We start from the raw sequence: 17,937 nt of genomic DNA on the forward strand, positions 1-17,937 counted from the left end.
CCATCAATTCAAATGCTAATCTCATCTGGAAACACACACAGACATATCCCAAAATGACATTTAATCTGGGTACCCCATGATCAGCCAAACTGACATAAAAAATTCACCATCACATTTATTCATAATGTATAGCATCCAGTCAAAGATTACCAGGCATGCGAAGAGGCGAGAAAAGATGACTCATTATGAGGAGAAAAATCAGCTAATCAAAACCAACCAAGAACTGCCAGAGATGTTAGAATTAGGCAAGGATATTAAACAGTTATTATTACCATTTAAGTAGAGACATGAAAGATTTTTTTTTAAAAAAAGACCCAAATCAAACTTCTAAAGATGAAATGCCTGAGGTGATAAATATACTGGGTGGGATTAATACTAGACTAAACATTGTAGATGAAAAGATTAGTGAACTTGAGGATATAGTAATAGAAGCTATCCAAAGTGAAACATACAGTAGAAAAAAGACTCAAGAAAAATGAACAGGTCATCAGTGAGCTGTGGGGACACTTTCAAGCACTGTAATAAATGTATAACTGGAATCCCTGCAGGAAAGGATAGAAGAGGTGTCCAGAAAATTATTTGAAGAAATAATGGGTGAAAATTTTCCAAAATTTATGAAAACTATAGACCCACAGATCTAAGAAGTTCAGTGAAACCCAAGTATAAGAAGCATGAGGAAAACTACACCAAGACATATCATAATCAAGTTGATCAAAATAAGTGATAAAGAGCAATCTTAAAAGCAGCTAGAGAAAAGAGATTTTAGGAAGTAAGATAAGGTTGACTTCAGGTTTCTTTTTGGAAAAAAGGAATGGGAAAATACAGTAGAATAATATCTTTTAATATACTTCAAGGACTGCCCTGGTGGTGCAGTGGTTAAGAATCCGCCTGCCAATTCAGGGGACACGGGTTCAAGCCCTGGTCCGGGAAGATCCCACACGCCGCGGAGCAACTAAGCCCGTGTGCCACAACTACTGAGCCTGCACTCTAGAGCCCGCGAGCCACAACTACTGAGCCTGCGCTCTAGAGCCCGCGAGCCACAACTACTGAGCCCGCGTGCCTAGAGCCTGTGCTCCGCAACAAAGAGAAACCACCGCAATGAGAAGCCTGCGCACGGCAACAAAGAGTAGCCCCTGCTCGCCACAACTGGAGAAAGCCCACGCACAGCAACAAAGACCCAACACAGCCAAAAAATTAATTAATTAAGTAATTAAAAAATATATATATACTTCAAGAGCAATATTGTTAATCTCCAATATCATACCCAGCAAAATAATTTTCAAAAACAAAGATTAAATGAAGATTTTTTTTTCCAACATACAAGAGCTGAAAGAATTCACCAGCACATCTGCACCATAAGAAATGTTAAAGGAAGACCTTTAGGCATAAGGAAAATGACAACAGATGGAAATAATGGAGCTACACAAAGGAGTGAAGAATGCAGAAATGGTAGCCATATGGGTAAATATAGAAAACCATTATCTCATTATTTAAATATCTTTAAAAGTTAATTTACTGTTTAGAGAAAAATATTATTAATGTACTATGTATGGGGTTTAGAAAATATGTAAAAATAAAACGTATGACAACAATAGTTTAAAGGTCAGGAGAGGGAGAAGTGGTAATAACTCTTGTAAAATTCTTATTGCATATATGAAGTAGTATAGTATCACTTGAAGGTAGACTGATAAGTTAAAGATGTATAGTATAAACTCTGAAGTAACCACTAGAATAACAAAACAAGGAGTTATAGCTAATAAACCAACAGAGGAGATAAAATAGAATCATTAAAAGGCTTGATTCAAAAGAAGGCAGAATCAGGGAAAAAGGGAACAAAGAACAGATGGGACAAATAGAAAAAAAAAAAAAGATGCTAGGCTTAAACTTAATCATATCAAGCCACAGACTAGGAAGGAATCATTGCAAAGCATGTATCTCATAAAGGACTTATATCCCAAATATATAAAGAACTCTCAAAACTCATTAATAAGAAAACTGATAACCCAGTAAAATAACAGCACCAAAGAAGATATGTGATGTGGACAGCAAATAAGCACAGTAAAAAAAAAAAAAAGCTCAACATCATCAATTATGAGGGAAATGCAAATTTAAAGCACCCTGAGTTATCACTGCACACAATAGAATGACTAAAATTAAAAAGACCAAGTGTTGGAGAGGATGTGGAGGAACTGGAAATATACACTGCTGGTGGGGATATTAAAATGGTACAACCACCTTGGAAAACATTTTGTCAGTTTCTTAAAAAGGTGGACATATGCCTGTCAGATGATCCAGCCATCCCTCTGCTAAGCATTTACCCCAAAGAAAAATAAGTTATACATCCATAGAAGGCCTTGTATGTCAATCTTCATTGCAGCTCAATTTGTAAAAGTCAAAAACTGGAAAAAACCCAAATGTCTATCAGCAGGTGAGTAAGTAAATAAATTGTGGTTTATCCCTACAATGAAACACTACTCAGCAGTAAAAACTAATGACCTATTGATATATGCAGCAACATGGATGAATCTCAATTTATACTGAGTGAGAGAAGCCAGAGAAAATAGAATACATAGTGAATTATTCCATATATATAAAACTTCAGGAAATGCAGACTAATCCATTAGGACAGAAATTCTGTGACAAGTGGTGGGAGGTAGGGTTACCAAGGAGATGAGACCTTTGGAGGTGAAGGATATGTTCATTATCTTGAATGGGATGATGGGTTCACAGATGCACTCATCTTATCCAGATGTGCACTTTAAATATGTGCAGTTTACTGCATGTCAGTTTTACCTCAAAGCTGTAAAAAAAAATAATTTCTCCTTTTATTTTTTTAGATAAAAATGTACTTTTCTCCACCCCCTTTTAAAAAGATATGTATATCCTAGACATCATACCCTAGCAGTAGATAGAATTATTTGATTTCTTTTTTCCAGTTTCGTAGTACAGTTGACTCTTGAACAATACGAGTTTGAATTGTTTGGATCCCTAATTATACGCGGATTGTTTTCACTAAATGCATACTACAGTATTACACAGTCTGCAGTTGGTTGAATCCTCAGATGCAGAAGGATACCAAGGAAACTCGCATAAGGAGGGCCCACTGACTATAAATTGTTTGGGGATTTTTGACTACTCAGTGGGTTCGTACCCCTAACCTCTGTGTCATTCAGTGGTCAACTGTATACTGTAGTGTATTCAACAACTCTTCTGTCAATGGACAGTTTGGTTATTTCCAGTCTTTTGTTATTATAAATAATGCTGGAATAACATGGTTTTGTGCATATATCTTTCCAGCATTTGTTGTTATATTTCTAGTATCTTTGAGATAGAACTTTAGAAGTTGGATTGTTGCATCAGTAGGTAGTTACACAGGTAATTTTGGGAGACGTTGCCAGATTACTGTTCATAGGGGTTGTTATCATTTTGTATAATGATCAGCAATGCATAAGAGTACCCATTTCCTCTGCATTCTCTCACTAAGAGAATATGTTGTCAAATATTTGGATCTTGCCAATATAAGTGAGAAATGGTATCTCAGTGTGGGTTTAATTTGTATTTCTTTCATTATGAGTGAGACAGAGCATGGTTCCCTGTTTGTGAGCTATTCCTACTTCTTTTCCTGAGGACTATCTATTATTCATTTTTTCAGCTCATTTTACTATAGGTTTGCTGGCCATTTTCTCTATTTGTAAAGTTCTTTATATTTTAGGAATATTAACCCCTTGTAATATGTTACAAATATTTTTTCCACAGGTTTTCATTGTCAGGCTTTGCTTATTTTGTATTTTTGTGTCCACGGGCTGGACACTTTTTTTTTTTTCTCCAAGTAATCAAGGTTACAAATCTTTTGCCTTGGATTTTGAGACCTAATTAGGAAGGTTTTGCTCACTCATAATACATCCATATCTTTTTTGTAGTAGTTGTTCTCATTTTTTACATTCAGGTTTCTGACCCATTTGGAATGTATTCTTGTGAATAGTGAGAAAAAGATCGAATTTTTATTATTTTCCATTTGGTTATCCAGTTAGGCCAACACCACCTTATTAAAAAGTCTATTTTCCCCCCAACTTACTCTTACTGTATGCTGAGTTGCCAACGCAGTTGGGCCTATTTCTAGATTTTCTGTTCTGTTCCATTCCATGGTCTGTCTGTCTGTATTATGGGGCCAGTACCAGACTGTTTTAATTACAGAGCCTGCTTCAACCGCCTGCCTACCTTCCACCCATGCCATGCCCTTCTTTTTCAGGCTTTTCCTGCTTGATTGTTCTAATGAATTGGCTTTATATTCAACTCATAGACATACCTTTAAAGATCTGCAAACATCGTTTTTCCCTCCAGGTTTAAATAGCCTTAGTTTCTTCCACTTTCAGAACGCAATTTCCAGACTCTTCCTTGCCCTTTTCCACAAGTCCTATAACCCTAAAATGTGGGACCCAGAACTGACCTCATTGGCATAGGTGTGGTAATGACAAGATTCCCTAGAATTACACTTTTTAAAGGGGCATCGGCACGAATGTGGGACAGTGTGGACATTTGGAGTCCAGGAAGGGCAAAAGCAAGCAGGACTGGAGCGGGCCGGGAAGGAACCTGGCCCCGGAGACGGCGGCCGAGGCAGGGGGTGGTCCATCAGAGGGAGCGGGAGCGGCTTATCTCTTGTCTGGGCATTTTAGGGCAGGTGCCCGGCGTCTCAGCACCTGGTGACAAAAGGATCCAGCTCTGGGCAGGAGTTAAGTGGCCGGCCTTTCTCCTTTCCCCCAGCCCCCGCCCACTCTCCTCTTTCTCGAAGCTCCCGGGCCCATGGAACAGCGCTTTCTCTCCCAGTTCCTGCCGCAGGTGAGCCCCTTCATCTTCGCCTCGTTACTTGGTTTCTTCCGCGGAGGTCTCTTCGCTCTGCTCCCCCGCCCCGCTCGACCGTTGGTTTCTTCCGCTACGGCCCCGCCTACGGCGGGCCCGGCCTCCGTAGACTCGTGTACTTCCGCCCGGGGCCGTGTCTGATGACGTGTTTTACAGGAGGAGTAGGGCGAAAGTGCAAGCGGCCGGGGCAGGCGAAGTTCAGTCCCAGGTTCCGCCCCCTGAGCCGGGTCCTTTCCGAAGGAGGAAACGGTGACAGACAGGGGGTCCGGTGCCATCCCGCGGGGAAGCGTCGCCTCCGCTCCGCTGTCCCGTCACGATGGACTCAGTTCCTGCCACTGTGCCTTATGTCACCTCTTCCCCGGGAGACCCGGAGCTTCTGGGACCCCTGTCGGTGCTCTACGCAGCCCTCATCGGCAGGCTTCTGGAGGTGACGGGCCCCCGCCCCCAGCTCTGGCAGGAGGGTGGACGAGTTCTGAGCGGACGGGTACACTGACTGCCGGGGCGAAGCGGAAATAGTGTGTGTGAGGCCCGAGGCGGGCAGGACGTTTCGGTGCTGTTTAAGGAGATGGTGGGAGTGTATTTGAGAAGGTTTTGTCGCGTGTTCATTTTTTAATTGAGTACTTATGATGTGCCAGGCACTGTGTTACTTTCTGGTACACAGTCGTGATCAAAACAAGCGAGCATCACGTCCCTACGGCTGCTTTTCACGTTATCCTCCGCACCTTTGAGGGATGGGGCCAATATGATAGTTAACTTCTACAGGGCCGTGAAAACAGTGTAGAAGCAGACAGGAGTTTAATGCGCTGTCTTTGAGGAGACATTTGAAATGAAAACATTGAGTTTATAGAAGACAGTTAAAGTCAGAGCAGTCTATCTAAACCAGTTAGTTATTAGGAAGTGTTTGAAGTTTCTCTGCGTTTGTCTGTCTGTCTGTGAGTAGAAAACAATTAAGATTTCAAATCTTAGAGGAAAAGCTGATTATTTGTGTTGTTCGTTATCACTTCGGTTTTATTTGCAGCCATACAAGATTTTATAGTATGTTTCAACTTTATGTTTTATGTGGCTTCTTCAGTCATAAAAACCAGCTAAGAGAAAAGTATGATCCAGAGGGATTCGAGCCATGTGTTGGACAACATGATGTGTAGGGCTTATTGCAAAATGGAAATATATGCTCAACGTAAAGAGAGATTCATAATGTTTAAGAATACGTCAAGCCAAACAAGAAATAGGAAGCTGCCAGTATCCTCTTTTTATTGAAGCAGTGGAAACTATTGAAGAACTTTGAGGGGATAGCTTTCTAATGGAGTTTGAATTAGATTTCTGCGGATGATTCTCTGTGACTGCTTTATTGTAAATTTCTTTCAGGTTTCCCACAATTTCTAATATCTCTATTTCAGCTAGTTGCTACATTGCCTGATGATGTTCAGCCTGGGCCTGATTTTTATGGACTGCCCTGGAAGCCTGTACTCACCACTGCCTTCTTAGGAATTGTTTCACTTGCCATTTTCTTCTGGAGAACTGTCCTTGCTGTGAGTAAATAAAATTAACATATACTTTTAGACTCATAAATACAGGACTGTTTTATAATCACTTGCCCTTTTGTTTCTTTTTTAGTTACTAAGCTGAACACAAATTAATATTTATAATCCAAGCTCACAGTGTAGTCTTCGTTGGTAAAGACATAGGTGAACAAGACGACATGTGCATAATCTCAATGGGAAAACTTCAGTTTATAAATCAGAAGCCTTAAAAATGTTCATGTCCTTTTATATAGTATAATACCATATCTAGTAGTCTATTCTAAAGAAGTAACCAGTCATACATTAGAGATCTTGTACAGGGTGTTAAAAATGGAACCGTATTTATTAGAGTGAAAACTTCACAGAAACTAAATGATCCATCGTGGGGGGATTATTAAATTATTGTTCATCTATATAATGAGATATTAGGCAGCTCTTAAAATTTATTTATTCCAAAGACATTGGGGCATAGAAAATGCTCACAATTTAATGTTAAGTGGAAAAAAGCAGAAACCAAGACTTTAAAGTGTAGATAAACTGTGTATTATATAAATGCATATATACGTACAGAAAAAATGCTGCAAATGGTAAAAATATATATCAGGAGAAGAGGTAAATTTTCAGTCCTTTCCCTTATATATATCTGTTTCACAGATTTTTCTAATTTGATCATGTGCTGTTGTGTTCAGAAAACATCTTTTTATTTGGAAATACATATTATATAGTGTCCAAAGATACACTACTACAATTTTTATTCCTTAGGGTCTTTTTCTGTGCATAATTTGTCTTTCATGCTTATATATATACATACGTATTCTCGTACAGATACATGCTTACGATTCTGTTTCGTGGTCATCTAACATAATTGAAGAAGTCATTCTGTGTAAATGAGCTTTGCAGATGAAAAGCTTTCAGTTTCAGTTGAAGCTTAACAATTAAATGGCCAAAAGCATTGGATGAGTACCATTCTAAACTTGAATATTCTGATTTCTTAATTTTATCAGACATATCATTGTTAATAAGCTTTCTCTCCTTGCACAAGTGATTGTAAAATCACTTAGAAAGAAGGGTCTTTTGCCTGGATTCTTGTAAAGACTTCTTAAACCTCATGGGGCTTTTCCTCAGATACAAGGAAAAAGAATAGAAAGGGTGAACAGAAGGGGAAACGGTGAAAACACTTTCTGCTTCCCACTCGTGATTCTCCCATCTCAAAAACCCTGACATGGCTTAGATTTTTACAAGGTTATGTAGGCTTTATGTCCTAACTGCTGCCTTGCAGCCTCAACATTTGGGACCTTGGTCCCTACTCTCATTGCCTGCTTGTTGCATCTTCCTGCTTTCCCTTGCCTGTTGATTTGGGTGAAAGGAGGATAAAGGAAGCTTACTCCCTCATTATCAAGGCTGTGACATTAGAGAAATAGTTATTTATTTCTGTGTTGGAACTCTGAATGCAGTTTCCTGTAACAGCATCATATTAATATTACTGAGATCATGGATGATTTGTGGACTGATCTGAGCATCTCATCACCATTTATGACATTTGACAAGGGAAATAAGTTCTGGGTTACAAAGATATTTAGTAACACTTTTTAAAAAATTGAGTACTGCTTGGATTTTATTCTCCTGTAATTCGGTGCTGTCTTTAGGAGATGATTTAGAAGATGTTAGCTGTTATTTCTCTCATTGCTTGTGTATTTTCCTGTAGCAGTCTTCTTTTCCCTTTTAGATTTATGACTGCTATTTTTAGGGGGTTGGGAAAATCAGATGCTCCAGTCTGTTAGATTTCTAAATTCACCCAATAGCCAACTTTGATTAGGAATTCTAAGATGTTTTCTGATGAAAGAGGCATATCTTAGTACAACAATCATGCCCTTAATTTTGTTTCCTCAGAGTCTTTTTCAATTATCATTGTTTCTGGATCTCATTCTGGCTATTTGGGGTTGTCAAATAAATGATTTGGATAAGTGAAGCATTAGTATATTTAATATGAAATCATTATTCCTTTTCACTTTTTTTAAATTGAGAAATAATTGACTAGTAACATTATATTAGTTTCAGGTGTACAAATAATAATTTGATATTTGTATATATTGCAAAATGATTGCCAATAAGTCTAGTTATTAATATCTGTCACCAATACATAGTTACAAGATCTTTTTTCCCCTTTTCCCCCCTTTTAAGATCTGCTCTCTTAGCAACTTCCATATATATAATAATCCCTTTCCATTATGGAACTTAAGTGCTCATTTAATAAGATTGGTGCTCATTGAAAAGATACATGAACGTATCTTTTTTTTTTTAATTAATTTATTTATTTATTTTTGGCTGCATTGGGTCTTCATTGCTGTGCGTGCGCTTTCTCTAGTTGTGGTGAGCGGGGGCTACTCTTGATTGCGGTGTGCGGGCTTCTCATTGTGGTGGCGTCTCTTGTTGCAGAGCACAGGCTCTAGGCACCCGGCCTTCAGTAGTTGTGGCATGCAGGTTCAGTAGTTGTGGCACGCAGGTTCAGTAGTTGTGGCTCGCGGGCTCTAGAGCGCAGGCTCAGTAGTTGTGGCGCATGGGCTTAGCTGCTCCATGGCATGTGAGATCTTCACGGAGCAGGGATCAAACCTGTGTCCCCTGCATTGGCAGGCGGATTCTTAACCACTGCACCACCAGGGAAGTCCCTGTGAATGTATCTTTAGTTGCAAAAATAAAGTATTTACTTTCGTGCTTTTATCTATCAGAAACTATTAATGAGGTATCACTACCAATTAAATTTGAAATGTTTTTTAGCCTTTTTTAATTTTTTAATCCTGTGGATCCTTATGCTGAACCAAACCATTATTAAATTTTCATTCTGTTATGATTTGACTATTGTGTTAAGAACTATAATATTTCTATTAATAAGATGTCTTGACATCAAGTTTAATTTTATTTCTCTCTCTTTTAGGTAAAGAATAGAGTATATCAAGGTAAATATTCAGGCTTATTTTGTTATTTGTACTATTCCCTCAGTATTGGTATTTGATATGAGTTTTGTGTAAGCTAAAAGTACATATGGTGACTTCTGATCTCTGATTGACTTATTAACTCCTGAACATTTTACTAATCCTAGGTTGCTAGCTTACATGACAGAGTAGATGATGATGCTAGTAGATGAGATAGGAGTTGAGGTGGCAGCAGGGAGAAGAGGATTCGGCTTGGGCAGATTGACTTTGAATGTTGAACTAGTGCAATTTATTACCTGTGAACAGTGTTCCTGTGCTAATGGTTTAGTACAGTAAATATGTATTTAAGTGGATAATTTGAGGAATAGAGATATGTCAATATGCTGGCATTTTCTGTTTCTGTTTACAAATGGCATATATTTGAAATGACCACATTTTCTGAGAAGAGCGGTGCTCATGAAGGGGAAAGACATTGAGCTAAAACATTTTACTATATTTCCTGTCTTTGAAATAAGTTTAAATTGGAATCTCATTGAAGTAAGTGTTCTTATTATGTTTTTCTTAAATTTTAATATTTTTACACCCTTAATGCTGTTAACTACAGTTTGCTTTTTAAAGGCATAATAGTTATGCTGAGTTCATTTCCCTCAGAGTGCCAGATAGCAATGTCTTTGCTGCTAATGCATTGGGTAATTCAATTTTTGATGATTTTATGGATTTCCCCCCCTTTTTAGTCACTGAACAGCAAATTTCTGAGAAGTTGAAGAATATCATGAAAGAAAATGCAGAGCTCGTACAAAAATTATCAAGTTATGAGCAGAAGGTATTAATTATTCTTTTAGTTTTTTCCCCCTGTGGTTCCAGCTCGAATTATTTCCTCCTGTCTTACAGTTCAGTTGTTATGGTGTTTTTAAATCATATTAAAAAATTTTTTTTTATCTCTTACAAACTATCCAAATGTGAAGCAATCATCATATGTGTAAAGTACTGCTTTCTTCTCTGAGGGATCTCCTATTTGGAGATAAGTTTTTTTTTTTCTTTTGGCTGTATGGCCCGACATGTGGGTTCTTCCCTGACCAGGGATCGAACCTGTGCCCCCTGCAGTGGAAGTGCGGAGTCTTAACCACTGAACCACCGGGGAAGTCCTGGAGATAAGTTTTGGTAGCACTATAATTTAGTTTCTAAATTTTGAATGCTTTATTTTATTTAGATCAAGGAATCAAAGAAACATGTTCAAGAAACCAAGAAACAAAACATGATTCTCTCTGACGAAGCAATTAGATTTAAGGTAAAAATCCCTTCTCTTTTTGAGATTACATTCTAAAGACAAAAGAAAAATAATGAGTAATTATTATTAATACCTTTTTTTGTAGGATAAAATCAAGAATCTTGAAGAAACTAATGAAATTCTGGGTGACACAGCTAAAAGTTTGCGTGCTATGTTAGAATCTGAGAGAGAACAGAATGCGAAGAATCAGGACTTGGTGAGAGTTTTGCTGTTAAGTGTTACCGTAAATTGTCTTTTGAACTATTTTGTAGGTTGGGTGAGATGAACTCTGCATTTTCCCGTGCTTTAACTAGAATAATATTGGGAGTCAGGGAAGTTGAACCTACTTCTATGCATTTTCGTGGAATTTTAAATGTTAATACCCCAAGTTATTAATTTTACAGGCCTCGGAAGTATTTTTGTCCTCAGCCCTGGGTAATTTTCGTATTGCTTGGCTCTGCCCTTTGAAACATGTAGAGCAAATAAGAAATAGTTGCCCCTTTGAGTGGTCTTAGTACTTTATTTTGATTTGTTTTTGCATGGTTCTTTTCTAAAAATAAACTTTAAATGCTATAACAGTTTTTTTTTAAATTTATTTAATTAATTAATTTATTTATCTTTGGCTGAGTTGGGTCTTCGTTTCTGCGTGCGGGCTTTCTCTAGCTGCGGCGAGCAGGGGCTACCCTTCGTTGTGGTGCGCGGGCTTCTCAGTGCTGTGGCTTCTCTTGTTGTGGAGCATGGGCTCTAGGTGCGCAGGCTTCAGTAGTTGTGGCGCACGGGCTTAGTTGCTCCGCAGCATGCAGGATCTTCCCGGACCAGGGCTCGAACCCTTGTCCCCTGCATTGGCAGGCGGATTCTTAACCACTGCGCCACCAGGGAAGTCCCTAGAACAGTTTTTGGATTACATAAAAGTTGGAAAGATAGTAGAGAGGGTTCCCATATATTGCACACCCAGTTAAGCTTGATCACCTGGCTGAGGTAGTATTTGCCAGGTCTCTCTGCTACGAAGTTACCCTTTTTGCATCCCCTGCATATTGTACTCTTTGGAGGGAAGTTACTGTGCCCAACCCGCAGTTACAGAGTGAGGAGTCATGCTGCATCTCCTCGACACATCCCTTGATAAATTTTGGAATTCTGTATCTGAGATTTGGCTCTTCCCCCTCAAGTCCAGCCATTTTTAGTTTAGCAAGAGAATTTTTAAGTGACCTTGGGATTTTTTTCTCTACCACTAGGAAAAATCATTGATTTGAACTGGTTTACTTGAATGTTTTTTCATTTTCTTTCCTTCGACTTTTTTGTCTCGTCATGTACCACATTATTTCATAACTAGGAAAGTTGTGGATGGCATGAAATATTTATGTCTTCAGTATTTTCTTTCCTCATGTCTTTACATTGTTGACTTTTCTCCTAGGCCAAGACTGGATCATCTGCTTTTACCTGATATCTAGGGGATGGCTCTGGGATGTGTTTTGTTAATGTTTCTTCTTTTTATCATATATCCCAGTGTTTCTACTGAAATTCTAATACATTTTTGTGTTCTTTTTCCCCATGGCAGATATCAGAAAACAAGAAATCTGTAGAGAAGTTAAAAGATGTTATTTCAATGAATGCCTCAGAATTTTCAGAGGTAAAGCTCTCTACAATTCCTGCAAGATATATTAATATGATGTCTTAGTATTTTGAGGAGCAAACATTTGTTGTGTGCTAGAAAATGCAAAAGACAAAAACCGTATGTCTAATTGGGAAAGTAACTTTTTTTGTGTTTTTCTTTGGAATTATTGCACTAATAGGAGTGTTTTGCATTAGGTTCAAATTGCCCTTAATGAAGCTAAACTTAGTGAAGAGAAAGTGAAGTCTGAATGCCATCGGGTTCAAGAAGAAAATGCTAGACTTAAGAAGAAGAAAGAGCAGGTAACGGAAAGTTAACATCATAAATTATGTAAACTAGAAAACCAAATATCATTACCTCTTGAATATCTTTTCTTGGATATGGTTTTTAAGGAAATGAAGTATGTATGCAGGATTCAATTTTTAGATATGCAGAGTTTAAACTGCACTCCCCAAATTGAGTGCGTGTGTACATTCTCCATCTGTTCTAGGTTTTCTGTTCTTTTGTACAATTCCTTGCAGCTATCAGAATGTTTAGTCTTTGTCTCATCCAGCACCAGCCAATTATTAACTTGAATAGAGGGCAATGGACTTGCTTCTTAGACCAAAGAATTAGGTATTTATTACCCTCCTTTGAGCAGTTACTGTTTCTCTGACCAAGGGACGGTTACTTGATCTGGAGTCTGGACTTGGTAGGCAGTGAGACGTGCCCTTCTGTTCCTACTGGAAGTGAATTATTTGAACTGGCTGCAATTTTCTGAAGGATGCTGTACACTAGATCAGTGTCCTTGACAGCTCTTAGGTTCTCACTGCAGTTCTGAGGGATGGAGTCACTCTCCCCTCTCCCTTAACCAAGGCCATAGTATAGTCCCTAATGACGAGCCAAGGAGAAGCATGGCTCCCTGCTTCCCTGGCTCATTTTTTGTGGTCTTGCTGTCTCCAGTGCAAAAGCCATAACGTTTAGAAATTCATGTGTTTTAACTTTCCAGTTGCAGCAAGAAATCAAAGACTGGAGTAAATCACATGCTGAGCTCAGTGAACAAATCAGATCATTTGAGAAGTCTCAGAAAGATTTGGAAGTAGCTCTCACTCACAAAGATGATAATATTAATGTGAGTTCATTCTCCTGAATACATGCTTAATTCTCATGAATTCTCATGAATCTGGGTAATTGAAATTGAGAGGCTCTTTCTAATAAATATCCTTTTGCTTCTTTTCTAGGCTTTGACTAATTGCATTACACAGTTGAATCAGTTAGATTGTGAATCTGAATCTGAGGGTCAAAATAAAGGAGGAAATGAATCAGATGAATTAGCAAATGGAGAAGTGGGAGGTAAGATTGGTTTCAGGGAGGTTGGACCTCTTTTTGCCTTCTAGTCTCTAAGTACACTGATGCTTTTTTCAGCGGTCTGAATTTCCTCTTTCGGGTTAAAGCTGTAGACGCCTGTCACTGAATTTGTACAGTTGACCTTCCAAATCTGTGGGTTCACATCCGTGGATTCACCCAACTGCAGGTTGAAAATATTTCGAGAAAAAAAATTCCAGATAGTTCAAAAAAAGCAAAACTTCAGTTTGCTGCACGCCAGCAGCTGTTTACGTAACATTTACATTGTATAAGGTATTATAAGAAACTTAGAGATGAAGTATGTGGGAAGATGTGTGTAGGTTATATGCAAATGCTGTGCCATTTTATATAAGGGACTTGAGCATCCACAGATTTTGGTTTCCTGTGGGGGGCGGGGGAGGGGTTCCTGGAGCCAGTCTCTCGTGGATACCAAGGGACGACGATACAGGTCTGTATGCGTTGGGCAGAGGTGGGTTGCTGGCTTGTGGTACAGCAGTAGGCATGCACTGGAGCCAGAGCAGCATCAGTCCTGTCTCCCAGCTCTGTGTACTGAACACTCCTCAGTAGGAGAAACTTCTTTCTGAACTTCATGCTTATCATTTCTGTAGCTCTGTGGTGTTAGGGCCACAACCAATTTCAAAAGTACCGAGTGGTTGGAGCCGTAAACCTAACTAAGCAGTTAGAGTGGAGGCTAAAGGGAAAGAGTGTTTACTGATGAGAGAAATGTTTGAAGACACTCTATCCCAAGTTGGATATTGGTCACATTGTGGGTGTTTTAAACTACACCTGGTAGCAGATTCAAGGGGAGAGCAGAGGAATGAGTCTTTCTAAATAAGATATTTGACTGGGGGCTGGTAGATCTGAGAGAGAAGAAAGAGCTTTACTTCACATATCCCTTCTTGCTCAAGTACAGCATGGATAATATTTTTATTGTACAAACTGGGAATTCGTTTTTTCAACCTAAGTTTGCACATCTCTTAAAAGTCAAATAGCTGAATCAGTTCTTTTGGTTCGTTTGTTCTTTCATTGACTGTTTGAACATGATAATTGTTTGGGGGAAATCAAGAAAATATAGTTAAACAGCAAGGAAGGAAAGAGCACTGAAATCCTTTTGTTTTTTAGGTGACCGGAGTGAGAAGGTGAAAAAGCAGATTAAGCAGATGATGGACATTTCTCGGGTATAATCCTTTTTATAGAGTACTGTAAGTGCCTGGGAATTCTTACTATGCCTCACTTTTAAGACTGTTTCTCTCTTCTGCAAATTTTAGACACAGACTGCAATATCAGTAGTTGAAGAGGATCTAAAACTTTTACAATTTAAACTTAGAGCCTCCATGTCCACTAAATGTAACCTGGAAGGTAGGTTGCTTCTTGAAAAGAAATTGCCACTGGAAAAATAAAGAGTGGCTTCCTGTTTGCATGTTCTCACCCCCCTTGACGCTGGCCTCCTCAGCAAGTTCTCCGGTTCTTGTGCACACAAAGCGCAAATGTTTTATCCCTTACAGACCAAATAAAGAAATTAGAGGAGGATCGCAATTCCCTGCAGTCTGCCAAAGCTGTACTGGAAGATGAATGCAAAACACTGAGGCAGAAAGTGGAGATTCTGAATGAGCTCTATCAGCAGAAGGAGATGGCTCTGCAAAAGTAAGGTTTTCGTGGTTCATTGTTAACAATATTGTCATCTAACTAAATGTCTGTACTACTATAGATAATCTTGTCTATTTTAAAGACTGTTTATAGTTTTTTCTGTCTATAATTAGTGTAGATTTGTCTTTCTTCCTTTCTACCTTGTTTCCCATAACTTGCAACTTTTTTTTTTTCCATTTTAACTAATTGTCAGCAATTATTGCCTGTAATTTACTTGAAGCATAGTAGTTATTGGTGCTAACAGCTGCTGTTCTGGAAGTGCTTCTTTTGACGATTCATACACTTTCTGAGGCTCCACCACTTACTCCACTTTTCTTTTGCTGTTGTTAGTTACGTCATTCTGATTTGTCTTGCATTTGTTCTACTGGTTTTTAATATAGCCTTTAAAAATCCTGAGTGATTTGTATGACATGATTTTAAATAGAATAAATACTTCAAAAGGAGTATTTAGTTACTGACAGTATTGTAAGTTTTGGACTTAATATAGTCAATATTCAGACTATACATATATAATATGTAATTGTGGCAAGGTTGTTGGGAGTTTTGAATATAGAAATGCTTGTTTCATCCTCGGAGCAACTTATGAGATAGGTACAATTATTATTTGTATATTAAGTATAGGAGGCTGAGGCTCAGAGAGACTAAGTAACTTACCCAATATCACATCGTAGTGAAGCAGGGCCTTGTACTAGGTTTTTCTGACTCTATAGCACATGCCCCTAACTTTTTAACTGCATGTGTTCTAAATGACAACCATATGGAAACCATAAAAAAAAAAACAAACCTGTTTCATGTGTACGTTTAGGTATTAATCTTTTGAAATATACATCTCAAATTTGGAGTTAGATATCTTTTGAAAGATATACTTTCATAGTTCAAGTTCTCTCCACCAAAAGTACCTGAATCCTCTAAAATAGTTTATTGGTGGCAGTTGCTATTTGTGTTTGCTCCTATACTTCACTCTTTGGCATTTATAGCAGTCTATGAGCAGGCTTATTTTGCTAAGCAAATTTAATCTTTTTCATATGCTTAGGTTGCTATTGCCAGATGCCATTAAACATTGGAACCATACCACTAACTTTTTCTCTAATTCTTTGCTCACCAAGAAATTAGTTTAGATTTTCCAAGTTTTATTCAGGCCAGCTCTAAATACCTGACTTGCTTCAGATAAATATTTCCCATTTCATTATTTATTATTATTTTTTAAAAAGCACTTCTCTGGGGACTTTCCTGGTGGCTCAGTGGATAAGACTCCGCACTCCCAGTGCAGGGGGCCTGGGTTCGATCCCTGGTCAGGGAACTAGATCCCACATGCGTGCTGCAACTAAGAGTTCGCATGCCACAACTGAGGAGCCCGTGAGCCACAACTAAGGAGCCCGCCTGCCACAACTAAGACCCCACACAGCCAAATAAATAAATAAATAAATATTGGGGGGAAAAAGGCACTTCTCTGCCACCAGTAGTCATCTGAATCACCTAAATGGCAATTGTCTTTCTTTATGATATAGTTAGTTTGGCACTATTTTATTCAACTCCTCCAGCATCCATTCAGTCACCATGTCAGGGCACAAATTGCACGCACTTCATTCCCCAAAGCCACTGTGTGTGCTCAGGCCCAAGTCATCTTTTCTGCCAGCCCTTAACTAATCACCTGTCTCCAGTTTCTCTTTCTTATACCTCTTCTTCCAGGTCTACAGCTGCTAGAAGGAACTTTCTAAAATACAAGTCCTTGTATATCATCATGTGGTTTAAAATCTGTCGAGGAGGCCCCCCCATTCCCTTCAGGGTCAATTTCCGACTGTTTGGCAGGCACACGGGGCCCCTCAGCTGTCCTGAGCTGCCTCTCCAGGCGCATTTCCTGCAGCTCCTGATGCAGCCTGACCTGCAGCCTGACCTGCAGACCACAGTTCCTTCCTGCCCCTCTGAGCGTCTGGGTAGTCACGCATGCTGCTTTTTCTGTAGTAAAAATGTCCTTCTACATTATTTCCACCTGGCAGTCTCCTGCCTACTCAAATGTTTATGTTCCTTAAAATCTTTTCTAGAGTGAGTTGTGGCATAAATAAATAAATAGGTGAGGACTTATTTGTTCCTTATAATGTAATTCCTAAATGTATATTTAGGTTTAAATCTACATATTGGTATTTGCTTTCTATTTGATGGCCTGTTCTATGTTCCTTTTTCTCTTTTTTCTGTCTTTTGGATTATTTGAATATTTTTAATAATTCTGTTTTTCCCGTGTGTAAGCTTGGTAGTTATTGGTTGCTTTACTTGTCTTCATATACTTACCCTAAAGACCACAGCATTTATCCTGGACTTACTCAGTCAATAGATTTACCTCTTTCTGGGCTTTAACTCCCTCCTGAGTTAAGATGCTCCTGCATTTTAATTCTTTGTATACTTAAACTCCACAAGATATTTTTATTGTCTATTACAGTGCTTCCCGGCCGGTATTCACTTGATTTACACACGTATTTATACAAGCATACCTGGTTTTATTGCGCTTTGCTTTATTGCACTTTGCAGATACTGCATTTCTTACACATTGAAGGTTCGTGGCAACCCCGTGTCAAGCAAGTCTTTCGGCACCATTTTTCCAACAGCATTTGCTCATTTTGTGTCTCTGTCACATTTTGGTAATTCTCGCAGTATTTCAGACTTTTTCATTATTATATTTGTTATGGTGATCTGTGATCAGTGATCTTTAATGTTACTTTAAAGATTATGAAGGCTCAGATGATGGTTAGCATATTTCAGCAGTAAAGT

General features: G+C 38.6%; 1 protein-coding gene across 3 annotated transcripts in view; it reads left to right on the forward strand.

Annotated features, from left to right (window-relative positions):
- MIA3 (MIA SH3 domain ER export factor 3) overlaps positions 1–17,937 on the forward strand; it is a 78,864-nt gene that overhangs the window by 50,745 nt on the left and 10,182 nt on the right. For 2 of the 3 annotated variants that reach the window (XM_061187313.1, XM_061187312.1), the window contains exons 7-18: positions 6,255–6,386; positions 9,310–9,331; positions 10,042–10,130; positions 10,518–10,595; positions 10,681–10,791; positions 12,130–12,201; positions 12,381–12,485; positions 13,172–13,294; positions 13,404–13,515; positions 14,650–14,705; positions 14,796–14,886; positions 15,033–15,171. In XM_061187313.1, the coding sequence (XP_061043296.1) occupies positions 6,255–6,386; positions 9,310–9,331; positions 10,042–10,130; positions 10,518–10,595; positions 10,681–10,791; positions 12,130–12,201; positions 12,381–12,485; positions 13,172–13,294; positions 13,404–13,515; positions 14,650–14,705; positions 14,796–14,886; positions 15,033–15,171 (1,130 nt within the window). Of the gene's footprint in view, positions 1–5,036; positions 5,285–6,254; positions 6,387–9,309; positions 9,332–10,041; positions 10,131–10,517; positions 10,596–10,680; positions 10,792–12,129; positions 12,202–12,380; positions 12,486–13,171; positions 13,295–13,403; positions 13,516–14,649; positions 14,706–14,795; positions 14,887–15,032; positions 15,172–17,937 lie in introns of those variants that run through there. The other variant, XM_061187314.1, reaches the window with a different exon arrangement.

Source organism: Eubalaena glacialis, chromosome 3 (assembly GCF_028564815.1).
Source record: "Eubalaena glacialis isolate mEubGla1 chromosome 3, mEubGla1.1.hap2.+ XY, whole genome shotgun sequence".
Lineage (NCBI taxonomy): Eukaryota > Metazoa > Chordata > Mammalia > Artiodactyla > Balaenidae > Eubalaena > Eubalaena glacialis.